Source organism: Neofelis nebulosa, chromosome 9, assembly GCF_028018385.1.
Source record: "Neofelis nebulosa isolate mNeoNeb1 chromosome 9, mNeoNeb1.pri, whole genome shotgun sequence".
Lineage (NCBI taxonomy): Eukaryota > Metazoa > Chordata > Mammalia > Carnivora > Felidae > Neofelis > Neofelis nebulosa.
This window is the reverse complement of record NC_080790.1, coordinates 122,684,572-122,707,566: the sequence shown is the minus strand read 5'-3', so window position 1 is coordinate 122,707,566 and position 22,995 is coordinate 122,684,572. Positions and strand designations below refer to the sequence as shown.

Below are 22,995 nucleotides of genomic sequence, written 5' to 3'. Positions count from 1 at the left end.
CTGGAACTGCACCCCGTGCGTCAGGCCCCTGTCCTGTTGTGAGATCACTGCGGTTTTGCACACCGCCGGAGGGTGTCTGTGACGTCGCCTCCATTAAGAAGGCAGTCTGTGGGCTGTAGAGCTGAGAGAGGTGGGACGGGGTTTCCTAAAGTGACTGGTCGTTCCCCTCTTCTCCCGACGCACTTGGACTTGTCACGGTAGTAAAATCTTTGGTGTTTCTTGTTGCCTGTCTTGCACGTTTGGTTTATTAATATTTTTACACGGAGTTGTAGATCCAGTTTTAATAGGTGAAACTAGATCATCATTCTGATCAGAGAAATCTGAATTTATGATACATACACTTTGCATATTTAAAAAAAATTTTTTCATGTGTTTTTTTTTTTTTTTTGAGAGAGAGAAACAGAGCGCAAATTGGGACAGAGGCAGAGAGACAGACACAGAATCCGAAGCAGGCTCCAGGCTCTGAGCTGTCAGCACAGAGCCCGACACGGGGCTCAAACCCACGAACTGCCAGATCATGACCTGAGCTGAAGTTGGATGCTTAACCAACTGAGCCACCCAGGCGCCCCTACTTTGCATATTTTGATTACTTATTTTAATTCTTGACTATTAAAGAGCTTTTTGATTTGAGAGGAGCGTTCCCATTTTCGGGAGTCGAGGGTTCCAGAGTGTTGGATGGCCTGTTGGGTGTTTGGGGTTTGGTAGCATCATGTGACTTAGAGCTCCTGGCTTGGCCAAGCTGTGTGGGTGACCAAAGCATCAGGACCTGAAGGCCTGCTTTCCGGAAGGACAGGTGCAGGAGCTGGGCAGGGTGCTGTATTGATGGTGCTGTCCGAGCTGGCCGTGGGAGGCTGACCCACCGGGAAGTTTCTGCGGGTTTTCCAGGCTGAGTTGTGGCTCTTATCCTGCACAGGTCCTGTGTCACCTCCCTCTCCCCTCTGGCTCTGGGACACCTGTGCCGGGCCGCCTTCCATGGAGGGTGGGCGTTGGCCTTTCTGGCTGGGTGCTCGCCTTGTCCGCACACCCTCCTCGGCAGCCTGCCTGTGCTGCCCGCTCTCGGCCCTGTTGCCTTGTGTCTGCCTGTTCTCTTCTTGTACCGAGATCCTTGGGTTGGAGCAGCTTTGTCAGTTTAAATGCCACAGCCCACGTGGATAAAGGCACTTTGTAGAAGAGAACCAGCCAAACCAAACCTGAAATTTGGGTTTTTTCTAATGTTCCCCCCTTTTCCTTGCTCAGAGTTTACTCAGGGCAGGTTATTGATTTGACCCACCTTTTGTATTAAGTTTACATTTTCCTTTATCTTATCAATGTGGAAGGCTCAGTTGTAAGCCGGAGAAGAAAAATCCTGTAGATGTGCTAGGGTCCACACAGCTACTTCCAGGCCAGAGCCAGCAGCTTCCTGGGGCAGGAGGCAAACAGGGCTGGGCTCCCCTCACTACTGCCTGGGGCCCAGTCTCCAGGTCTCCTGACTCCACTGCTTTGCTGAGGAGCACAGGCTCGCCCAGCCTTCTTCCTGCCCAGACCTTGGGGCGCATCTCTGCATGGCTTGGGGACCGTCTGGCACCTGAGAAAGCAGGGAGTGGGGAGCCGAGCTTTCTTTTGAATGGACCCCTCCCCAAGCCCGGCTTCGATCTGAGGTAACCATCGTGCTGTTTCTCTGGCCACTTAGAACAGCCAGGCTGTGCGACACCAGGGCTGAGAAAACTAGGCAACGTCTCAGCAAAGTGATGGGTTTTGATTTGGGCCAAGTGCCTGGCTAGAGGTGACGATCATGAGTGCCACCCAGGCAAGCTCTAAGTCCCACACGGAATGGCGAGGCCTGTGTTGTGTACCTTGGCACCGGTCGTCCCAGGAAGGCAGTTCACTGAGCCACCCAGCATCTGTATGTGGGGGGTGTAAAGTAAAGGGCTCAGGGCATTTGGCCCGGGGGGTGATCCAGGGTCTGCTTTTCTGTTCTTCAGTCCTGAGCGCACTTGTGAAGACTGGCCACTAACCTGGCCTGTCCTTTGAATAGGGTCCTAGTCCTTCACCAGACTGGAGATCGGACAGCCCGGATCCAGCAGGAAGCAACCATTCTACCTGCCAAAGTCCGGAGCAGGGGCAGAAACCTGATGCCCGGCACGGCCTAGGCAGGCGCTGGTCACCCCATGGACAAGGGTGGGAGCAAGCACCTGCTGCCTTGACTTTTAAAAACACTCTCCTTGGTTTGCAGGACCGCCAGGATCCGCAAAGAGCATATGGCTACTGCTCTGCTGTCACCAGCCCCAAGGCTTTAGCAGCCCTCAGCGCCTGGCCCTTGTGGCTGCTCAGGCTGGAGCCAGAAGGAGGGGTCTGCACAGCGAGCAGGGCGCTTCTGGCGGGGGCAGGGGTAGCTGCCTTCTCTTCTGCTGTCCGCTGGGGGCAGGTGGCAAGCCAGGGTACCGGAGAGGGGTCTGAGCGTCCACCTGCCGTTAGTGCCTCTTCTTCTGGAGCCTGGCCCTCCTCTGTGTGCATGTGCGTACCCCTGAGCACTTGAATGTTGATGAATAGCTTTTCCTGGCTAATGCTTTTATAACTGTTGTTCCTTTCCACTATAAGTGGGTGATTTAGGAGTATTTGGAAGAAGCATTCGGCTGGAGCCGAAGGTAAATTGTCCAGGGTAAAGACTGTTTGGAGTCCCTGAATATAGAAAGCTACAAGTGCGTGGTCTTTCCCAGGAGTCAAACCCCAGAGTAGATACACTGGTGGAGGGTAACAATCTACTCACGTGGTAGCTGTTCTGTCATTTGTGTTTAAAGAGAGAGATTGTCACTCATCCTTGGTTCCTGCCCCCACACAGTGACCTCATTCTTGCAGTTTGCTTGAAATGCTGGTGGGGCAGGAGTCCCAGGCTGAGTGGAGCTGGCTGGAGGGGGAGCCGGGCCGCCCTCAGTACGGACCCAGCGTGGTCCTCGGGCCAGGGGAGAAGGGGTGGCCCGTGCAGAGGCGTTCCCGCGCTGCCGCGCCATTTAGCCATGTCGGGAAAACCCGATTGTGCCATAATCGTTATTACGAAGCAAACGCCAACCAACCTTCCCCTCTCCCCTGCCAGCCATCGTCCATTGAAAGTTAACTGAGCACAGTCTTTGTGGAAGTCAGGGAGGTTGCCAGAGCTGCGGGGTCCTGCCTGAGAGTGCTGATTCCTGGTTTTCTACCATCCATTTATTTACCTTCTGGTCTTCGGAGTGACCGGAGGCCCTGGGAATGGCTGGGGTGCAGTCAGCTTTAGTGCGCCTCCCAGAGAGATGGCTGAAAGACGTGGTCACCTTGGTGCTAAGAGACAACTGCCCTGTTTGCCCAGAGGCAATCTGCAACTTCACCAAACTATACAAGAGGGTCCCCTGACTGCGGTGGCCAGGAATGAGACCAAACCAAGGGGGCACACTCTGTTGGTCAGGCCAGGGTGGAATGGGAGTTCTTTATCCAGAGTACGTGTTCTTAACAGAAAGCCGTAACTCGCCTTCGGACAGTGGCTATGCTGAGGTGGGGGTGGGCTGTCCTCTCTGGGCTGCTTCCAGGCCTCATGAGGTCCCCTGTGGGGATGCTGCTATTTCTAAGATGCAAATTGCACATTTCCTAGATTTTGTATCTGTGGATTTGGAGAAGGTAGGGAGCAGGGACAAACTGCGTATACAATTTGATATGGGCCGAAATGGTACTTCAGATCTTTTGATTGTTCCTAAATAAAAACGTAAATATGTTTCACATCTGCTGACTTTATTTTGTGGGGGAGCCAGAAAAACTAGAAACGTTTCACATCTGATTTATTCAGTGGGCAAGCCAGATCTTAAGCTTGGATGGATGAGCAAGGCCGTTCCCCTCAGCCTGCTTCAGGAAAGTTCCTCTCTCCGTCTCCCACGCTGCTGTGTCCACAGGCCTGGCTTCTGTGTGACAGAACTGTGAGGTTTCTAGAATTACGCTAAACAGACAAAAAGCAGGAAGGAGTCAGACTCACAGTCATCGGGTGTCTTGTGAGAAGGTGCTGGGAAGTCCTTTTCTTGTCCCTTCCCCCATCCCCTCCCGCCCAGTGAGGAGAATGTGCTCAGAAGCAGAGCACTTTCCTCTTTGCTAAGGGGGTGCCGGTGAATCGGTTAAGGATGCGGAGGCCTTAAAAGAATAGGATTTAAAAAGCTTAATTTCTGGGGCGCCTGGCTGGCTAGGTTGGTGGAGCATGCGACTCTTAATCTCGGGGTTTTGAGGTCAAGCCCCACGTTGGGTGGTAAGATCTTTTCTAAAAGCCCAGTTTCTAAGATTCAGAGCAAGTGAATCTTGTTGGGGTGACCCCGAGGGCCTGTGACAGGAAAAAGGGAGCCCAGACAGAAAATCACCTGGGGCAGACACACACCAAGGCCGGCCAGTGATTCTGGTCCCAGGTGGACACCAGGGCCTGTTCCCGACTTGGTCCTTCTGGAGGCCAGCTGAAGTCTTGGGAAAACAGCTTTGTGTTGAGTAAAGCAAGAGCAGCCCGGCGTGACAGCCTGAATGCCATGCAGCTGAAGCCCGGGGTGAGTGCAGACTCGGGCAGGGGCTTTCTGGGACACAACTGTGGGCAGAGTGGGCAGTGGCAGCCCGCTGTGAGTGGCTGAGCTTCCCGGGGGCACTTGCAGTGGCCTCCGGGCAGGAAACAGAACCCCTGCCTGACTCCTGGACAGGAGTCCCCTGGGGATCATCAGAGGAAGACCCAATGAGGAGTCTCCAGCGGAGACAGGGCTTGATCTCTTTAACTGAGATGTGAGGAGGCAGGAACTTACTCTGTTCTGTGAGCTACTTTGGTGGGATAACCAGAGAGTGCTTATGATGGTTTTTCCCTTCTAAAGAACAGAAATGGTGAGAGAGGACAGGCTCAAACTTAAAGACAAGTGAGTTTTTAAGGAGCCCCAGCCTCCAGATGATGTTCAGGATGTGTCTAGTCGGGGGGGGGGGGGGGGGGGGGGGGGAGGTCCTGTGGCCACGTGCTTGTGGCCACAGATCCTTGTTAATGGCACTGTCCTCAACTGGAGTCAGAAACTGCTCCTGCCTTCCCCCTTTACAGAGGGGTTCTTGCCCTGACTGCTCTTTTTGCAGGGGCTTCGGAGAGCTGCTGACCTTGCAAGTAGTGCTGTGTGCACGTGTGCACGGGGTGAGAGAAGTGCAGGCCTGCAACTCTGAGCAGTTACTTGTCCCTGGTGTGCCAGCCAGCCAGCCAGGAGTGGTTCCTATTGGAGACAGCAGGAGAGGAGACTCCCCCTGCAGGGAGCCAGTCCGCTTCTCATCTTTGCCCCTGGTACCATGGACTTCCTCTTCCTGACCCTGCTTTTCTGGTTTCCTCTGCCCACACTTGAAGCGTCTCAACCCTGACCTTCCATTCAGTTCACCCGGGAAAGCTTCTGAAAAATACCTATGCTAGGGCTGTAGGCACTGGTATTTTTTAGAAGCTTCCCAGATGCGTAACCCAGTGGGTAGAAACTCGTGCCAATCCAAGCTGTCCCACCACAGGGACGTGGCCCACATGGATGACGAGGCAAGCAACTTATGCACCATAGGGCAAGACCTTCAGTCTCAAGTGAGGGTTTCCCCTCACCCCCCATCCCTTCCCCTTTGTAGGGCCTCATGGGTCGATTAATGAGCTCAGTCAGGTCTGTCTGGAGGAAACAGGAGGTGAAACTGATCTGTGTGCTTGCAAGACTGAGACTTGTCCTGTTTTCTACCAGGAAGAAAGATCAAGGCATTTGCAGTGAAAAGCAGTGTATGTAGCCTGGGAGCCTGGAAGATAGGTGTGCCTCAGGGACGTCAGAGCTGTTCCTCTCCAAGTCATACTCCAGAAAGACACTTGTTCAGTAAATGGGGATTCATCCTGATTAAAATAAAAATGGTCAACACCAAAAAGCCAAGGATGTCCTGTGATGACAGGCAGCCCCTAACCGAGGGGTCAGCACAGAACTCTTCCTTCACACTGGACAAGCTCTCCTGGCCACAAGAACCTGGAGCAAGAAAACCCAGTTTCGAAGTTCAGGCCAAATTCCATCAACTCCCTTGTCACTGGGAAAAGAACCATCCTTTTGAATAGGACAGAGAAGCTCTAGGGAGAAAGCCAAGGGGCCAGCAAGAACCTGAGCAGTGGGCGCTCTGATACTGGCTCTTATATCTAGTTCAGTGGATGAAAGGAAGTATTTTAAACTGATCCCAGTTCTCCAAGTGGGTGGTGCTCAGAGGGAACTAGAATGAACCAGGACTTGCCCTCAATCTGTCAAATTGGGAATTGTTAGGTCTTGGTCTGACTTACCATATAGGAAAGGGATGCTCCGAACCTGTAACTCTTTTTCTTTGAAGAGGGCACAAGTGAGCAAGGGGGCAGAGAGAGAGACGCGGGGCTCACCCAGGGCTCATGTTTTACCTGAAGCAGGGCTCGAGCTCACCCCTTTAAGTGAGCCTCAAATTCATGAACTGTGAGATCATGACCTGAGCTGAAGTCAGGGGCTTACTGGCCGAGCCACCCACATGCCCCTCAGAACCTGTAATGTAACTCCTAATCAGCCTTGGACTTGACAATCTTGCTCTCCATGCTTTGTTTGGTACGTGAATTATCACACCAGCGATACACTAATTACCATCTTAAGAACCAACTGATTACACTTACCTGCATCTTTTCAGGATCCCTGGGCTGGCTTTTTATGCTCCTCCCCATCCATCCACCAGGCAGGCAGCTCTGTGTGTGGCATCATGTTTGACCTACACCGGCGCAGACCACCATGAAAACAGCCACAGGAAGGTAAGGGCAGTGCCTTTTCGACCACATCTGGGCAGAGATTTGGTTGCAAGCTATCGAGGCAACCAGAGTGGCACCTGGCAACCTCCTTTTGAAAGGAGAGGCTTCTGTGAACTGGGAAAGGGCTCCGGCTGCATCCCGCTCACCAGGGTTGGCAAGCTGCAGGGATTCGGGCTGCTGTCCCCGGACATCCTGTCTGCAGGGGAGCTGGAAGAGCAGGTGTTCTCACCCCACTCTGTAGCCCAGAGGAGGGAAGAGATGCTTGACCTGGGAAGTTGCCAAAAACTTCCCACATGCCTGTACCGCACAATAACCACCTGACAAGTTGTCTCCAGACAACCGGCTTCCCAGGGCCCGTGAAAGAGCACCCAAGTTAAAAGGACACGGGGCCGATTTATGTGGCAGTCAGATCTTAAGAGGCCAGCACAACTGGCAACTGAGGCTGAATGAGGGCAGTGGGCTTGCGCATGCCGAGTGCCAGCTGTACCGAAGGGCACCCTTGTGCCCATGGGCCTGCACCCCTTCATGGGGCTGCCTTCCCAACCTTCCCGTCTCCTTTCCGGGGTCTTCTCACCAGCTCAATGGAAGCAGCCAGCTGCATGGTGACCGCTCCCTCACCTGCCCACACAGCCGGCCGATCCTTAACCCTTTTCTGTCCCTAAGGGAACGCACACTGCGTTGTCTTTGCCTTTGAACAAAAACCACCTGACCAGAATAGGCTTTGCTGTTTTCCTCCCACCCCGGCCCGTTCCCGACAGCCTTACCATCTGTAGCACAGCTGTCCCCACGTGTCGGGTGGTCGCCGGCCCCTCCCTGTGGCTCTGCTCCAAGGTTGCCCTCCAAAGGTGAGGAGCAAGGAGAGTCGCTAACTTTGTTACAATACTACTGAGAAGAAAAATAATACTGCTATTCTTTTCAAAAGGAAAGCTTTTCTAATAAAATTTACGATTTTTGTTAATATTCTGATTATAAACCAAACGTTGGCAGCCATATGTAGGTATGTTTGCTATGGACAGGATTCCGAGGTCATACTTGCAAAGACAACTTTAGAATTAGTTTAAATAAACCAATACATTTTCTCAGAAATTGTATAATTTCCTTCGGTTTACAATCCATGATCTGGGAAGTTTAATGTAATGTTAAATAATTTACTTTCTACCCTAAAAGTAAACTATAGAAAACTGAATCACTATTAGGATTGAATAACAAGGCTTTAACGGCTCAGTGGTTTTTCTTAAGAGTATATAAATATATAAATCTTGAAAAGGTAACACTGTTAGTTGAGCTGTAAAATCCATAAAAATAACAGTTCTGCCACAGTGCACAGACCAGTTCATTCGTTTTGCTTCCCCCACCCCCCAACCAAGCAGCTTTCCGGTTAGAAGTGGAAGACAGAAAATCATACATCCTATGTGAAATAATGAACATGGTAGGAAACGGTGTGCAAAAAATAACCTTTAAAATTCCATACTCCAACATCACAGATGCCCAGCAAGAGGACTTTCAACTGGTTTAATGAATATTCGGGCTGATCTCCACATCCTCCCACAGTGCTGTCCGCAGACTCAGAGCCCAGGTCTTATGCTGCAACGGGGAGAGTGGTCTTCGGTCTGGAACAGGACGGGGGTGGGGGGGAGGGGTCCCCTAGCCGACCTGCTGAAGGGTGCCTTGAAGAAGGGCCTGTCAGTTGTGTGCAGGAGCTTCCCGAAGGTACTGGGGAAAATCCCCGGCGTGGCCTGCGACCTGCTCCTCCATTCTGGCCATGCCGGCACCCATCTCCGACAAAGGCCTCAAGTCCGGTGACCTTGCTGTTAGACCTTCCGTTGCTCGGTGGCCTCTGCGTCAAAGCGAGGCACGCCCTCCCAACGTGGCAGGAGCTGCTGTGCTCGGCCAGCACAGCCACACACTCGTCTACCCTAGTGAGCAGGTCCGGATTCCAGACTCACATCCCGAGTGTCAACCTTGGGCTGCCTCCTGGCTTTGGGCAGCAGGCAGGTGGTGCAGCCCAAGGCACGGCAGGACATCCGGGTCCCCCTCATCCTCCCATGGTCCTGAGGAGCTGCTGTCCCCATTCCAGGCAGCGCCCTGGGCCTTGGCCTCCTCAGGCCCCTCACACAGTGGCCTGCAGGGCGACCCTCCATGGCCCACAGCAGCCTGGCTTGCCCAATGCTGCTATTTCTAACATGATCCCCTGTATCTTGGAGGCTGGGCTGTGTTCCCAGCCACGGGCAACATGCCCTTGTGCTGTGTCCTCTTCCTTGAGCAGGGGGGGACCCTCTCCAGGCAGGTCCTGTGCTCCTCTGCCCTGGCTCCAGGGCCAAACCGTGGGGGCATCTACCCCCACCCCTGCCCGGCTGGGGTTTTAAAGCTACAGGACAATGTAAACTTGGGTTTGTTTCCCTGGCCCCATGAGGCTGCTGCGGTTCCTTAGAGCCTCCTGTGCCACAGGCTGAGGCAGCCTCTCTCCAAGGGGCTGCAGCCATGGTCCTGGCCCCACAGATGGAAAGCTCCATCTCCAGAAGTCAGGACCAGAGGTGTGTGCTTAATTAATTTGAGACACAGTACAGTGTTTGCCTTCCCCCAGAGCTGGGGCACGGAGGCCCCAAACAGTAAAACAACTCATTAATGGCTTGGTTTTGTCTAGCAGTCACTGCTGGAATCCAGGCTCCAGGCTACGGGGCCAGGAAGGCTGCCACGACAGGCCACTTCTCAAGAACCCGGCTCACGGCACTCCACGAGGTGCATGGCACCCGCTGCTCTCAACGAGGCTGGCACACAACTAGAGGCGGTTGTCCCCGTTGACCCGAGTCCTTCGTGGGGCCCTGGACACAAGGAGAGAGTGTCCTTACCGGCAGTGGGGCCTCAGAGTGCAGTGGGACAGTCCAAAGCCAGACAACTGTAACTTCCACCCACCCAGGAGGCAAGAGAAGGACCCGGAGGGGCAGCAAGCACTTCTTCCCATCGCTCCCACAATCCCCCACCTCCAAGCTGCACACTGGCCACCCATCCTCCAGCCCCTCACCTCCGTTCCCGACTGTCAAAATGGTCTGCCAGATGCTCTTGGGAGATACGAAAGTCCTCAAACGGCTGCTGGTAGCGGGCTTCAAAGGAACCTTCCCGGCCCCGGCCATGGAACAGCTGGCCCGAGGCATCGGAGCCCCGCTCCCGCAGAGACATACTACTGAAGGGACTGACGTCACCATTCTCCTGCTTCAACAAGGGCGGTGCACGAGAGATCAGTGCCTCCCCAGGGCCTTGTGAGGCTGCTGCCTGGCTCCTCCCCAGCCCCCCTTCCTCGTGCTCACCTTGGCAGGGAAAACTTCGATCTTGATGAGCAGGGAGGCCAGCTCCAGGTCCTCACTGTAGTTGTTCTTCAAAGGCACAGCTCTGTATCCTAGGAGGAGAAGGCCTGGCCCTCAGCCCAGGAGGGAGCCAAGCAGGGGCCTGCGCCCCCCGCCCCCCACCCCGTCCCCAAGCTAGATCCTGGGCATTGTCTCCAGGAAGGATCCTCACCTGCCTTCAAGCCCTTCACTGGGAAGGTGGCCTGAGCCAGGAAGTTCTGGTCACTGAACATGTCCTCCTCATACACCACAAAGCGCAGGAAGGCGAATTCCGGGTTACTGATCTGGAAGTGGAAGGGCTTGGCGGGCCAAACAGGGTTCAGTCCGTTGTCCACTGCAAAAGTCAGGGCAGAAGGCCTCAGGCCACCACCAAGAGAGGACAGGGTCACTGGCGTGGTTGAGTGGGGAAGGCAGACCTACCCACAAATTCTGTCTTCTGTTTGATGCTGTCATACTCTGCTCCGGCCACCTCAATCTCCACAAAAGGACACACGATGCCTCGGCCATTCTTCGGCAGGTGCCGGGCCCCCAGCACCTGTAAGGCAGGGTAGAGATGGACTGGGGGACTGTCCTTTCCACTCCCTCCAAGTCCTCACTATGCAGTGGAGGCAGTGCGCCCTCTGCTGGGCCCCAAGGACACGGCCCACTAAGTGGCTCATGGCATCAGGGCCCTGAGCAGTGGTACTGGAAGAAGCTTCAGCCAAACTTCTCGTGGGAGTTTCTGCAATCTACTTCATCAAACGCATGTCTGTTTCAATATGAAAATCTTTTCAGTTACTTCCCCACAAGGTTAAAAAAAAAAAAAAAAAAAAAATCGAAGTCTCTTCTCGGGAAAGCAGCACCCACTCACCTTGTGCCATCCTCACCTCCTTCAACACTGCTCAGCCCCACCCGCCCCACACCCCACAGCTTCTCACCAGGGGGCATTAAGTGCTCAGGGACTGTTCTAAAAGACAGCTGGGGATGGGGGTCACTCTCCCTCAAGCCCCGTTCCAGTAAGTGCCGTCCCGCTGGCTCCTGCGGATAGCTCACCACGGGCCCTGGTTTCCTGTCCTGCCAGGCAGCGGCTACCCATGGCCTCACTGGACAGCCTGACTCTTCAGTGCCAAGAAGTGGCTACATTTAGCCCACCTGCCTCGGGCTTTCGCCACTCTGGGCCCAGCCCCACGGTGGAGACTTGCAGCTGCCTTCCTATCTCAGAGGACGGTCACACCTTCCTCACGCTCAGGAGCCAGTTCAGTGCCCCCCGCCAGTCACACAAACCGGCACCGCATCCCTGACTCCAGAAACGAGCCCCAGAAGAGCAACCCCTGCCCACCCTAAAGCCCACAGGCGAGCACCACCCACCTCAATGCAGATGGCATATGGCTCCAGGCCTCGGAGGCTGCTCTTGTCAAAGGGATCAAAGGCCTCATCCCGCATGGTGCTCGGCTGCAGCACGTAGCCACAGTGGCCACCGGCCATGAAGAGGGCCTGGTTCATCTGCATAGGCTTGTCTGAAAGAGCCGAGTTACAGTGGACTCTGGCCCGATGGCACCCCACCCCGCCCCACGGGGCACCTTCTCACCTGGGGTCTGGAAGTTGAGAGCCACGAGCTGACTGCCACAGATCCACATGGGCAAGGGGTCGTAATTGGAAGAGTCCAGCCGCTGGCCCTTGGGGTAGATGCGGGAGAGCTGCAGCCGGTTGTACTGGAGAAACTTCTTGCCTTTGGCCTTGTTCACGTATTTCTCAGCCTTGGTTTCCGGGAAGGACGACATGTCCCGGTAGCAGGCACGTTCTGTGCCAATCTCTGGATCAAACAGGGAGAATGCTTACAGAGCCCACCCACCCGGGCAGCTCCCCCACCCCCCATACAAAGGGACAAAATGTACATCTTCCACCTGCCAGGGAGGGCGCCCAAACACACCCCCACCAGCCCTCGGCCCTTACTCTCTTCATCGAAGGGAACAGGCCGACAGTAGACAACCAGCTCGGAGAGCTCCAGGGCGATCTTCTTCCTCCGCTCCATCATCTTGCCCTCCGTGAGCTGGTGACACACACACATGGCCGGATGCCCCTGCCAGCTTAGGCATACCCACAGTGCAGGTGCTCTCTGGGCCCTGCCCTGTCCCCCGAATCTCCCACACCCCTCTGGACAGTACACCCCAGAATCCTCCTTCCTTTTCTCTGCCCCCAAGGCCACACTTGCCCTCCTAAGACTCTTAGAGGATGATATCCTCATCACCCACACCCCAGTGACAGCTCAGGGTCCTGGGGTTGGCTGCACTCTTTGGTGATGCTTTGTGACCATCGGGTACCCAGCCTCCCTTAAGCAAGGCAGCCTCCTGTGACTTCAGTGGGGACTCAGGTCTCTGGCTCGGTCTCAGGTCTCGGTGCTGAGGAGACTCCTCCCACCTTGCAGGCCTAATGGCTTCACACCCTCAAATGCCCCCCTGCCCGACACAGCCACCTACCCACCGCGGCTGCTCACAAGCGCGTCCCATCCTGTCCTCATAGCTCCAGAGGCCCACTTTCTTCCATCAAGGGCTCCTACACTCACATTCTTACTTCCTCTTTCAGCCCAGACCCCAGAATCCATCCCAACTAGCCAGTCTGCCAATAAAATCCTTAGCACCTTCTGTTCTCTGTGCGGCTCACAGGCACCCATCCTCCAAAGCAGCCACAGACCTGCCTTGTCACCTTCCACCCACACCAACCACCCAGGGAATGGCCATCACACAGAATTCCCTTAACCCCTGTGAATACATCCTTCCCTCCGTTCCCCCAGGCTCAGCGGAAGTGGCCTCCCTCCTCTCTGCTGGCTCCTCCTATAGCCAAGCGTGAAAGCTGGCCCCAGCTCTAGCCCCGTGGAGACCCACCACCACGGTTCCTAGTAGTGACACTAGGGCCAGTTGCTGCTGCCGAAACGCCGGGCACTTTCAGGTTATCGTGCCCATTGGTACCTCTGCAGCCCTCACACATCAGATACCATCCACCCCTGGCCACCGCCAGCCTCTCGGCCCTGCCCTTCCGGGCTCCCCCTGCCACCAACACCCTCCAAAGTTAAACCCTCTCCCCACTCCACACCACCCATTCCTCCCAAGCCTCTGGGCACCCGCTCCTGCTTCCAGCACAAGACTGCTCTTGCTCGGCCCGTGTGTCCAACTGCTGACCACGCAGATCCACAGGGTGGCCCACGGCCGCTATCCATCTCTGTCCTGAATGAGCCACACGGCCTGCTGTGTGTGTGTGTGTGTGTGTGTGTGTGTGTGTGTGTGTGTGTGGTTTCCTCCAGGTCCCAGCCTAGAGGCAGGCCTAGTGCTGCAGGCCTCACCCCCAACAGGTTCACATGCTGCCCACCTGCACCCCTGCACCCCACAGATGCCCCCTACCCTGGCGTCTGCCGTCTGGGCCACTTCTCGGATCTTCTTCACCCAGTCCTGCAGCTCCTCTTGTGAGTCAGCAGCAACATCCAGGGACCAGTGCGCCACGGAAGCCATACTGATGGAGAAGACGAACAGCCGGTTGTTCTTGCCCTCGGGACGGATGGCTGGGAGAGCAAGAGAAACAGCACTTGGAAAGACGTCCCCGTCCCCCACACTACAGCCCAGGCACTGGCTCAGAGCCCCTCACTACCTGCCCTCCACCCCACAGGGTGTGAGGGAGGTGATGCTGCGCTGCCAGGAGAGGCGACCAGGGCTCAAACCCCGGTCTCGTGCGGGTCACGTGCCCCACCCTGTCTCCAAGGTCCCGTCACACCGTGGCCCAACCTACAAGGACTGTGGAGGTCAGCTAGCCTTCCGCATCACCCAGTGCCTGGCTCAGAGTAAGCATGCAGGGGGTCAGAGCTGGAGATGAAGAATCGAGACTGGGGTGTCAAGAGAGTATCCAAGCACGGGGAGAGCTCAGAGTGAGGACAGCCTTTGGGAGGCCAGCCACTGGCTTCTTCCCACAGAACACAAAGGGAGCCACAAAGGAGAGCCTGACCCTGAAGAACCGTGGGCTGGGGAAAGGGGTGGGGTCTCACCAATCTGACAAGCTGGCACATCCAAGACCCCCCGGAGCAAATCCCCCAAGGGGCTGTTCTCGTCCAAGTGCTGTGGAAAGCAAAGCCCATGGGTCATCAGCACATCTGCTTTATATAGATGCATGGGAGGAGATGTCTGTGTGCGTGCAACAAACACACCTTATGCACACACCCATGACAACACAAACACAGGAGGTGTATTGGAAACTGCGGACCCCACAGGGGTGTGACAGGACCGCAGGTGACTGGTGGCTGTGCATGCACAGGTACACCCGACACTGTGTGTGATGGGCATATGCACAAGAAGAGTCTGGGGATGGGGATTCTGTCGCACCAACATGGCTCTGCTCTCACCTCCCTCTCAGGCTCCAGGGCTGCGGGGCTGACCATCTCTTCCACGTAGTTTGACGGGAACCACAGCTGCTTCTTCCCACCATAGTCCCCCCGCCACCTGTGGAAGCCACAGGGTGCTGACCCCAGCAACCACTCCAAACTCCCACAAGGAGGATATCCCTTGTCAGAGTCCCCGCACCTACGCCAGGCTGCAGGAGCAGCGCTGGTGCGCAGGTATGTGGGACAGACACACCACGACAGCACAGTGGCAGGTGCACAGGGGGGCCCCCACCTCCCAGCCCGCCACACATGCCAGAGGCTTTGGCTCTGGGGACCAGGCTCACCAGCCACCTTCTTGCTTCTCCACGTTCTGGATGATGGCGCTCTTAGTGAAAGTCAGCTCATCCTCTCTCTGGGCCTTGTAGTCAAAGAGTGCTTTGACTGCACACTGAAGAGGGGGAGACACTGGTTAGAGCAGGCAGTCTATCCTCGCCACTCTGCTGACGTGGGGCAGCCCCCCCAGATAGTCCTCGCCATCAACCCTACAGGAGGCTCCAGGACATGTGTGACCCAGGGCCTCTTCCACGGAGGCTCCTCAGGGTCCAGGTGGAACATTGCAAGCCCCTCAGCCCGGGCCACAGGGAGATTCTTGAATCTCCCCCAGAAGCCAGGGCTCACAGGCTAGGAGTGTCTGTAGGTGCCCCGGGTGCCTCCCCCAGGACCTGAAAGCCTATGGGCATGACTGGGACCCCATCATTCCTCATCTGGAAAGTAGGAGAAAAAACCTTGTCCCAGGCTCCCTGGCTCCTGAGGGACAAAGCACAACTCCTTACTCCTTAGAGAAAAAAGCAGAGAGAGAAAGGTCCTTTCCGAGGGATCTGCACGAGATAAGGGAGTGAGCAGCAAAGAACAAAGTTTCTGGCCCTTGTGGCCGACCCCCGCCCTGCTGCCACCCAGGAGGTAAATGAGACTTACCCTGAGGAGCAGTTTGGAGGGGTCGGTGTTGACCCCTAGGGACAGGGACTGGGAGGGGGTCAGCCCCAGGAGAGCTGTGGTCAGACACCAACCACACATCTCTCACAAGCTCTAAGGACTCGGAAAACCACAAACACCACTTCTCCACAACGACCACAGATGCACCCCTCCGCCCCCAGCAGAGAAATACAAGCCCAGAGCAGCCAGGAGCCTCTCTAGCTTCCTGTGCCCAGACACCCGAGGTCGTACCTTGAAAGTTGGCATAGGATTCGCCTCCACATAGAAGCCTGGGTTGCGGCCCTCATACAGGGCCCCGTAGTCTGGCTCCTGGAAACAGGACCGAATGATAGACGTTAACACCCAGAGAGAACAGGGGCTGCTGGCTTCCCTGTGCCCCTCAGTCGGTGAGGCAGGCCTCCTCCACATGGCCTTCCTCTCCAGGCCAGGTCTGCCCCCTCCCCTGGCACCTGGTTCACCGGCATCTTGGACATTAGCAGCACGGCTTTGCCCTTCCCTCTCTCCCAAGTTCTTAACCCTTGAGGCCCACCCCATGATTCTGAAACCTCTCTGTTCCCCAAGGCCCAAGGTGCTGCCCGACATTCTTGCTTAGTGTCTCGCTCACTCCCCACTCGGCACCCCCACCCCACGCTGCCTATCCATCTGCCCAGCCCCGGGCCCCAGTGTGCACAGTCCTCTCTCTGGTCACCTGTGCTCACCAATGCCAAGTCTCAAGCAGACCTCTCACCCTAGTCCCCATCAGTCCAAGTCCTGAGCCCTCTCTGTCCCCGTGCCGTCTGTGTAGCCTTCTACCTCACATGCCTCACCCTCATGCCTCTGCCTCCTAGAGCCAACTCCCCTGCCCTGGTGACAGTCCAGTTCACACCTCCTGAGTAAGCTTCTGGCCTTGGGCCTACCTTTCCCTGCATGAGCTCCTGGACCGCCTTACCCCACACCCCGGCTCACGGGGGCTCTCTGCTCGAATGCCTTCACCTAATGCATGCCCATCCTCGCAGACACATTCTTGTGGCGGACATTCCCTCTGGGACACCATCCCGGCACCCACACCATGGCCCCTAGCTGGGCAGAGTGACCCTCCCAGGAGCTCCTACAACATCCCTGGCTTCTGCGTCCCACATACCGACTGTCCTGCCACTGCCCAGCAGCTAGCCCAGGGTCACCCTGTCCACCACGCCCCCTCAAGCACTGGGCCCTCACAGCTGTGCCGATCTTCTCCAGCGCCTCCTCGTTGATGGGATAGCGCAGCTTCATCTTGCGGTACAGTGGGTGCTTCTCATAGTAGCTGATGAGGTCCACGAGGCTGTCGAACTCTGAGTTGCCCAGGACCACCGTCTGGCCCTCCTGCTGGACGCGGCAATGCTTGATCTTGCCCTCAGCCCTTAACACAACAGCCACACAGGGTCAGGGCAGCCCAGACTCAGGCATAACCCCACACCACCTACAGTACCCCGAGGCCACACCCCTCACCGGAAGGAGATGGCGTAGGAGTTGGGCTCATTCCGTTTCCTCACCAGGAAGGCCCCATCCCGGGGGACGCGCATCAGCATGTGCTCAGCCTGAGCTCTGGTCAGGCTGGCATGGTACCACCTGAGGACAGGCCCAAGTCAAGCCCTGGCCATCACCTCTCAGGTCCCCCACCCAGCCCTCGGCCCCTCCCTCACTCTTTGCTCTCGTGGGCATTGGTCTGCGGGACTGGCTCTGAGAGGCGCATCTCAAATTCGTTGCAGCGTAGGGGCACCTGCTGGTAGTGTGTGATGAGGTCATAGAGCGAGTCAAAGACCAGGTTGTCTGTCAAGAAGAACTTGGGGGCCCCAGCATCCTGCCGAGAGTGGATCCGGCAGTGCTGGACTTTCCCATTCCGCCTGAGGGAAGACAGGGAGGCAGTGAGGAGCAGGCCGGGCCCAAGAGAGGTACCTAAGTTGTTTGGGTGTGGGTGGCCCTGCAGGAGGGCTTCAAAGCACCCTGAAAAGTATATGTGTGTGCATGCATGTGATGAGATCACGTTCCATGGGAGAGCCCGTGACAGAGACCAACTACGGACCGTGGTGGTCTCTGGGAGGTGCCGCATCAGAGTATACACGCGCCAGGAGTGGGTTACCAGAAAGAGAGGGTATAGTCGCCCACGAAGGTCTCGCTCTCTCGCACGAGGAAGGAGCCATCAGGGGCCCCGGTCTCAATGCAGTACTCGGTAAGCAGGCGCTCAGCGATGTGCCGCCCATCCCGTCCTGCCCCGAGCTTCCCGTGGAACCATTTCTCACTGGAGTGCAGCTCTGTGCTGCCACTGGCCTGTGGGGGGAGGGCAACAGCAAAGACACTCAGTGACTCTGACCCCAGCCCAGCCCCCAGCCCTGGGCTGGCCCCTCACCTCCTTGGGCTCCTCCTCATCCTCGTTGCCCTGGTCACTGCTCGTCTCCTCAGAGTAGTAGATTTTGCTGCTGGTCAGGACGAAGTAGTGGGGATACCACTCCTAGAAGACAGAAGTGCGGCCCATGAACGGAGCCCTCCTCCCGTGGTGCCCCTCCCCATGCTTGGCCTGGCCTGGCCCTCACGTGGTTCACAGGGTCCTCCAGGTAGAGGATGCCATTCTTGATGGAGTTGCTGATATCGTTCTCGGAGTACATCACTGATGTAGGCACCTCTTCATAGGCACTGCCCTCTGCCAGCTTCTTGTGCTATGGGGACAGGCCAGGACATGGCAATGCCCCCTAGTCCCAGCGTCCCTCGTCCTCACCCAGGCTGCAATGGCCTGGGAGAGGTGCTGGGAAGTGTGGGGAGCTCACCCCTACCTTGATAAGGATCTTCCTCTTGAGCTGGTTGGGTGAGGGGAGTCCATCGGCAGCGATGTCCACAGGCTTGGTAAGGAGTGTGTCCCCAAGCACCTTCTTGAAGTACTGTGCCATGTTCCTCTGCTGGGCAATGCTGCAATGGTCCTCAATGGACAGGATGACCGGGTACCTAAAGGGTAAGGAGCCAGTGCAGTGACAGAGGCCTTACAATTCTGAGGGATCAATGCTTAGTACAAACACCCCCTCAGAGAAGGAGGTGTTAGGGACCAAGGCCCTGGAGGCCCTGTCTATAAGAAAGCTACCCAGAGAAGATGCTGGCCTTGGTTGCTGGAAGGGTTAAGAAGGTTCCACAGGGGCACCAAAGGGTGCAACAGGAACAAAGGGGTGGAACCCCTGCAGACAGAGGTCCCCAGAGTTGGTCCAGCTATGGGGGCTCTCCCAGCAGTGCAAGAGACATCCCACGCCAAGAAGGTAAGGAGAGACAGGAATCACCCTCCAGTTAGCTGCCGGAGCCCCCGATGATCCCTTCAGTGAGGCATGAGAGACTAGTGAGCACAGGTAGGGGTGAACAGGAATTGCAGGACAGCAGGTAGGGATGTGGACAACTCTCTGGGCTGTGAAGGGAAAGGGGTTGGTAGGACAATGGCCTAAAGAGACCACTGGGGTTAAGGAAGTATTTTTTGCGGACGGGTAGAGCTTTAGTTTGTTCCACAGGCTAGAGAAAAACCATTGAAGAGGGCGGACCATGGATGTAAGAAACAGGGACAGGCTTAGGAACAATGAGTCAAGCAAACGGCAAGAGGACGAAAGAAAAATGGGGCATGGGGACAGGGCACTGGAGGGAACCCTCTGTCACAGGACAGAGCTGGAGCCAAGCTGACCCCAGCCCTCCTCCCTTCTCTCCCACTCACTCTGAGGCCACAAAGGCATGCTCCTTGATAGTGTGCAGGACGTCTGAGAACTTGATCTTGGTGGTAAGGGTGTGTCCATGGTAAATGACTGGCATCCCATCTGGGCCATCCCAGCAGTCCACTGGGGAGCAACATGACCACAGTCAAGAGGGCAGGCCCCCCCAACCTCCTCCCCCAGCCCTGGCCCTCACGCACACTCAATGCAGCGACAGCCCATCCGCAGGCAGCGAGCGTAGGCTTCCAGGGAGGACTCGCTGGAGAACTGGTCCCCGGTCAGGTATCTGGACAGGGAAGGAGAGGCAAGCGTGGTTGGGTGAGTGCCTCCCTCCCAAGGGTGGGCCAGGTGGGGCCCAAGGGAGGCACTCACGTGTTGTGGGAGGAGGAGATCCAGTAGTGGGAGAGGGGGTTGTTCATGGTTTCTGGGCACACTGCATCCAGCTGTGAGTTCCACACACTGTTCTCTTTGGAGAACAGGAAGGTGACAAACTGTCCAGGAATGGGCAGGAAAAGAAAGCCAGAGTGAGCCCCTACCCCAATCTGCTGGCATGGCAGTGGTGGGAAGGAGAGGATGCTCATGGTCTACTGTGGTGGGCCAGGAAACCAGTGTGTGTTGGGGGGGGGGGGGGGGGGGGAGGTGAGGGGAACGAGGTAGCTAGCACCCCTAAGGAGAATCTGGCTCCTGGGACCCAGGTGGGCTTCTGGTCGGCAACCCCCATTCTGGCGAGCGAAAGGCAGGGCTCACCTCATCCAGGAAGAAGTACGGCTCTTCAATCTCTCGCAAGGGGTCTCGGAGAAAGCTGAGCATAAATTCTTGCACCTGAAGCCGGTCGACGGCCCACAGCTCCTGGTGGGGGTGGGGTGGTGAGGAGCGCACGAGACGCGGCCCGTGACGAGCCCAGTCCCTACCCCCCAGCCAGGCGCCCTGGCACCGCCGAGCCCAGCCATACCCCCTGGTACTCAAGGAGGAACTGCTGGAACTCAGGAAGGGACACGCGACAGAGCTCCGGCCGCTCCACCGCCCTGTGGGGAAGAAGGGAAGTACCTGGCAGCCAGCTGGCTGGCACAGCCCACAGACAGTGAGGGGCCCCTCGGAAGGCAGAGCCCAGCTCCCGGCCAGCACAGCTGCCCCAAAGGGTCCCGCATGGCTCACCCCCTCCCAATGCCTCCCACCTATACGGGGAGGGACCAGGGGAGAACCCTACCGCCCCACTTCAAACCAAACCTCAGGGCACTGGCTTCCAAGAAGGGGAGGTCCATCTGCAGGAGACAGAACCTGGTCAGAGTGAGAGCCCCTGGGGAGGCCATGTGGGAAAAGGGCTTTCAGGAAGAAAGGCTGGGGCAACAGACAGGGGTGGGCCTCAAGAGGAGAAGAGCTGGAGAAATGGCACCCAAAAGCCCTCAAGCGGGGCAGCAGGGCTGAGGCAAGCAGGGCGGGGGCTGGGGTGGGAAAGCAGGGGCAGGGGCCATGGGAGGGCAGGTGGCTCATGCACCGTCTTCTGGGCGCTGTACATGAGGCTGCGGTACAGCTGAGCAAACTGCCCATAGGTGATGTCACTGCTGCGCTGCTCCAGGTCCTGCATGGCACAGGACAGGGCTCCGGTCAGGCCCACAGCAAGGGGCGCCCGGGCTGCCCCCACTACCTGCCTGTGGATGGCCTGAGAATTCCCTACCGTCAGACGCTCTCGGAGAAAGCGCATGTTGGGGACCCGGTAGTTGACCTGGGACAGCATGTTCTTCAGGTCCTTGGCTGATATACTGAGGAAAGAGAGACATCCCCAGTGGCATCACCCAACCTCTCATGACCTCTGACCTATGGGCTGAGTCCACCTGGGGTTGGACAGGTAAGCACTACCCTTGGACCTATGTTTCTGATGGGGAGACTAAATCACAACCCTTGGGATGACCAAGAGAAGTCTCCTCCTTTCTCTGGGCCTCAGTTTCCTCATCTGAGCAAAGAAAAAGGCCATGGTTCTGGCAAGAAAGGAGCAAACAGGCCCAGGGAAGTGGGTCAGGATGGGGGAGGGGAGCCAATCTTTAGGTGTCAGGCACTCAAGCCTGTACCTCTAGTCCCCCAGGCTCTCCCAGAGGCTGTTGGTCTACCCAGAACACAGGGAGGCAGTCTCCCCCTGCTGAACTTCCAGGCCCCGCACAGCTTACTCACATATTCCCTGTGAGGGGCAGCTCAACAGTGATTCCTCCCCAGTCACCCTGGAATGCTGGGAGTTTGTGCCTCAATACCCAGAACTGGTGGTGGTAGCAGGGGCGGGGGAGGGCCTGCTCAGTGAACTACCACTGCTGGTGACTGGGCACTCTCCTGGGGTCCTACGGGAAAGTGTCCCTGCCCTCCGGGGCCCAGGATTTGGGGACAGGGGACACTGCTGGGCCCTGGCAGCAGAATGGAAAAGATGGGGGAAAGGGGGGCTTTCCCCTCCTCCTGCTCAGGAGCCTGACAGGCAGCAGCAAAACTTCCTTCCAGGACCCACCTCTGTACTGAGTGGTCTTAGCTGGTGCTGGCAAGTGCTGTTGAGCAAGTGCCCGCTCTCTGCAGGCACCGGCTCATCTCTGACCCCGAGTCACCAGGAGGGAGACTGTCAGGGTCCTTGCTCTGCAGGTTAGGAAACTTGCTGCATCACCAAGCTTTCCCTCTGTGGACTCTTTGCCATTAGCATTACAAGCTAAGCAAGCTATCTCTCTGACCAAAACACTTGTCTTGACCCAGCTAACCTCTCCAGCTACCACCCCCTTCTCTGCTCCCCTTCACAGCAACACCTTGAAGGAGCCATCCACACTCCCTTTCCTTCCCTGAACTCGCTTCTCCACTCCTCAAGGTCACCAACAACCTCTGTGCTGTCAAGTCCAAAGGGCACCTCTCTGTCTTCAACACACTTGACAAGGCCTGGCACAGCCGACCACTCCCTCCTCCCCAGGCTTCCAAAACTCACCACCCACCCCCACCCCCCCGCCAGGATTTCCTCTTACCTCACGAGTTGCTACTTCCCTTGGCCAGCACCTCTTCACCTCTCGAATCCCCAGTGTCTGAGCAGCCTGGGATCAGATGCTAGCCCTCTTCCCTTTTCAGGCTATGCTTACCCCCACCCCCCACCTCAAGTGATCTCCAGCCTCATGGCTTGTAGAAGAAACATCTCTATACTCCTGAGGTAACATCTCCTGCCCCAACTTCTCCCTTAAACTCACTCTACCCACCTGCCAACTCCATGGCTCTACCTGGACATCTAAGGGCGTCATAAAACTTAATACACCCCAAATGAACCCGTAAGCTCCCCAAATGTGCTCCTCCCATGGCCTTCCCCATTTCAGTCAATGGCAACCCCACCTTTTCAGATGCTCCAGCCAAAAAGCTTACTGTTATCCTGGACTCCTCTTTCTTTTTGCATGCCAAAATCAATGGTAGGAAATTCTATTGGATTCTATCTTCAAAATACAGCAGAGCTCAGGGACGCCTGGCTGGCTCAGTCAGTTAAACATCCAACTCTTAATCTCAGCTCGGGTCATGATCTCAGGGTTTTTGAGACCGAGCCCCATGTCGGGGTCTGCGCTAACAGCGCAGAGCCTGCTTAGGATTCTCTCTCCCTCTTTCTCTCTCAAAATAAACAAACTTAAAAAAAAATAAAACAAAACATTAGAGCCCAAATCCAACCACTTCCTTCCCCCCGCCCACTCAAACTCTCTCATCTTCCACCTGGAATGCTGAAGCGGCTCCCTGGCCAAGCTCTCCGGCTCTGCCCTGCCCTGGACTCTCCAGAGGCACCAGCATTCCTGTGCAACTCAAGTCAGGTCACCAGATGCCTCCCTTCAAAACCCTCTGTGGTTTTCCAGCTCTTTCACAGCAGCAGTCAAA

General features: G+C 56.5%; 2 protein-coding genes and 1 long non-coding RNA gene across 5 annotated transcripts in view; 1 reads left to right on the top strand and 2 right to left on the bottom strand.

The window, feature by feature from the left end:
• The first annotated feature begins 1,771 nt into the window (after positions 1 to 1,771).
• On the top strand, positions 1,772 to 10,849 carry LOC131486356 (uncharacterized). Its single transcript, XM_058686409.1, has 3 exons — positions 1,772 to 1,786; positions 2,015 to 2,493; positions 6,649 to 10,849. Exons 1-3 carry the CDS (start codon positions 1,772 to 1,774, stop codon positions 7,082 to 7,084), a joined length of 930 nt encoding a protein of 309 aa, XP_058542392.1. The 3' UTR covers positions 7,085 to 10,849.
• LOC131485775 (uncharacterized) lies at positions 3,719 to 5,778 on the bottom strand. Its single transcript, XR_009249007.1, has 2 exons — positions 4,347 to 5,778; positions 3,719 to 3,937 (listed from the first exon to the last, which is right to left on the bottom strand). It is a non-coding gene; the product is annotated as an uncharacterized LOC131485775 (long non-coding RNA).
• Positions 8,206 to 22,995, bottom strand: part of PLCG1 (phospholipase C gamma 1) — a 37,288-nt gene continuing 22,498 nt past the window's right edge. For 2 of the 3 annotated variants that reach the window (XM_058685614.1, XM_058685616.1), the window contains 28 exons: positions 20,807 to 20,891; positions 20,627 to 20,710; positions 20,359 to 20,393; positions 20,084 to 20,156; positions 19,879 to 19,980; positions 19,504 to 19,622; positions 19,332 to 19,417; positions 19,137 to 19,257; positions 18,226 to 18,394; positions 17,989 to 18,111; positions 17,805 to 17,906; positions 17,538 to 17,725; positions 17,101 to 17,301; positions 16,907 to 17,026; positions 16,637 to 16,817; positions 15,671 to 15,748; positions 14,791 to 14,894; positions 14,468 to 14,564; positions 14,114 to 14,183; positions 13,479 to 13,636; positions 12,037 to 12,133; positions 11,672 to 11,896; positions 11,452 to 11,600; positions 10,525 to 10,639; positions 10,277 to 10,438; positions 10,069 to 10,157; positions 9,786 to 9,973; positions 8,206 to 9,585 (listed from right to left, as the gene is read on the bottom strand). In XM_058685614.1, coding sequence (XP_058541597.1) covers positions 9,543 to 9,585; positions 9,786 to 9,973; positions 10,069 to 10,157; positions 10,277 to 10,438; positions 10,525 to 10,639; positions 11,452 to 11,600; positions 11,672 to 11,896; positions 12,037 to 12,133; positions 13,479 to 13,636; positions 14,114 to 14,183; positions 14,468 to 14,564; positions 14,791 to 14,894; positions 15,671 to 15,748; positions 16,637 to 16,817; positions 16,907 to 17,026; positions 17,101 to 17,301; positions 17,538 to 17,725; positions 17,805 to 17,906; positions 17,989 to 18,111; positions 18,226 to 18,394; positions 19,137 to 19,257; positions 19,332 to 19,417; positions 19,504 to 19,622; positions 19,879 to 19,980; positions 20,084 to 20,156; positions 20,359 to 20,393; positions 20,627 to 20,710; positions 20,807 to 20,891 — 3,364 coding nt within the window. In that variant the 3' untranslated portion in view covers positions 8,206 to 9,542. The remainder of the gene's footprint in view (positions 9,586 to 9,785; positions 9,974 to 10,068; positions 10,158 to 10,276; positions 10,439 to 10,524; positions 10,640 to 11,451; positions 11,601 to 11,671; positions 11,897 to 12,036; positions 12,134 to 13,478; positions 13,637 to 14,113; positions 14,184 to 14,467; positions 14,565 to 14,790; positions 14,895 to 15,670; positions 15,749 to 16,636; positions 16,818 to 16,906; positions 17,027 to 17,100; positions 17,302 to 17,537; positions 17,726 to 17,804; positions 17,907 to 17,988; positions 18,112 to 18,225; positions 18,395 to 19,136; positions 19,258 to 19,331; positions 19,418 to 19,503; positions 19,623 to 19,878; positions 19,981 to 20,083; positions 20,157 to 20,358; positions 20,394 to 20,626; positions 20,711 to 20,806; positions 20,892 to 22,995) is intronic. The other variant, XM_058685615.1, reaches the window with a different exon arrangement.

Coding starts and splice junctions, on each gene's coding strand:
- LOC131486356 (XM_058686409.1), top strand. Junction 2,494..6,648: donor TGGCCCTCCTCTGTGTGCAT/GTGCGTACCCCT, acceptor GCATCTTTTCAG/GATCCCTGGGCTGGCTTTTT.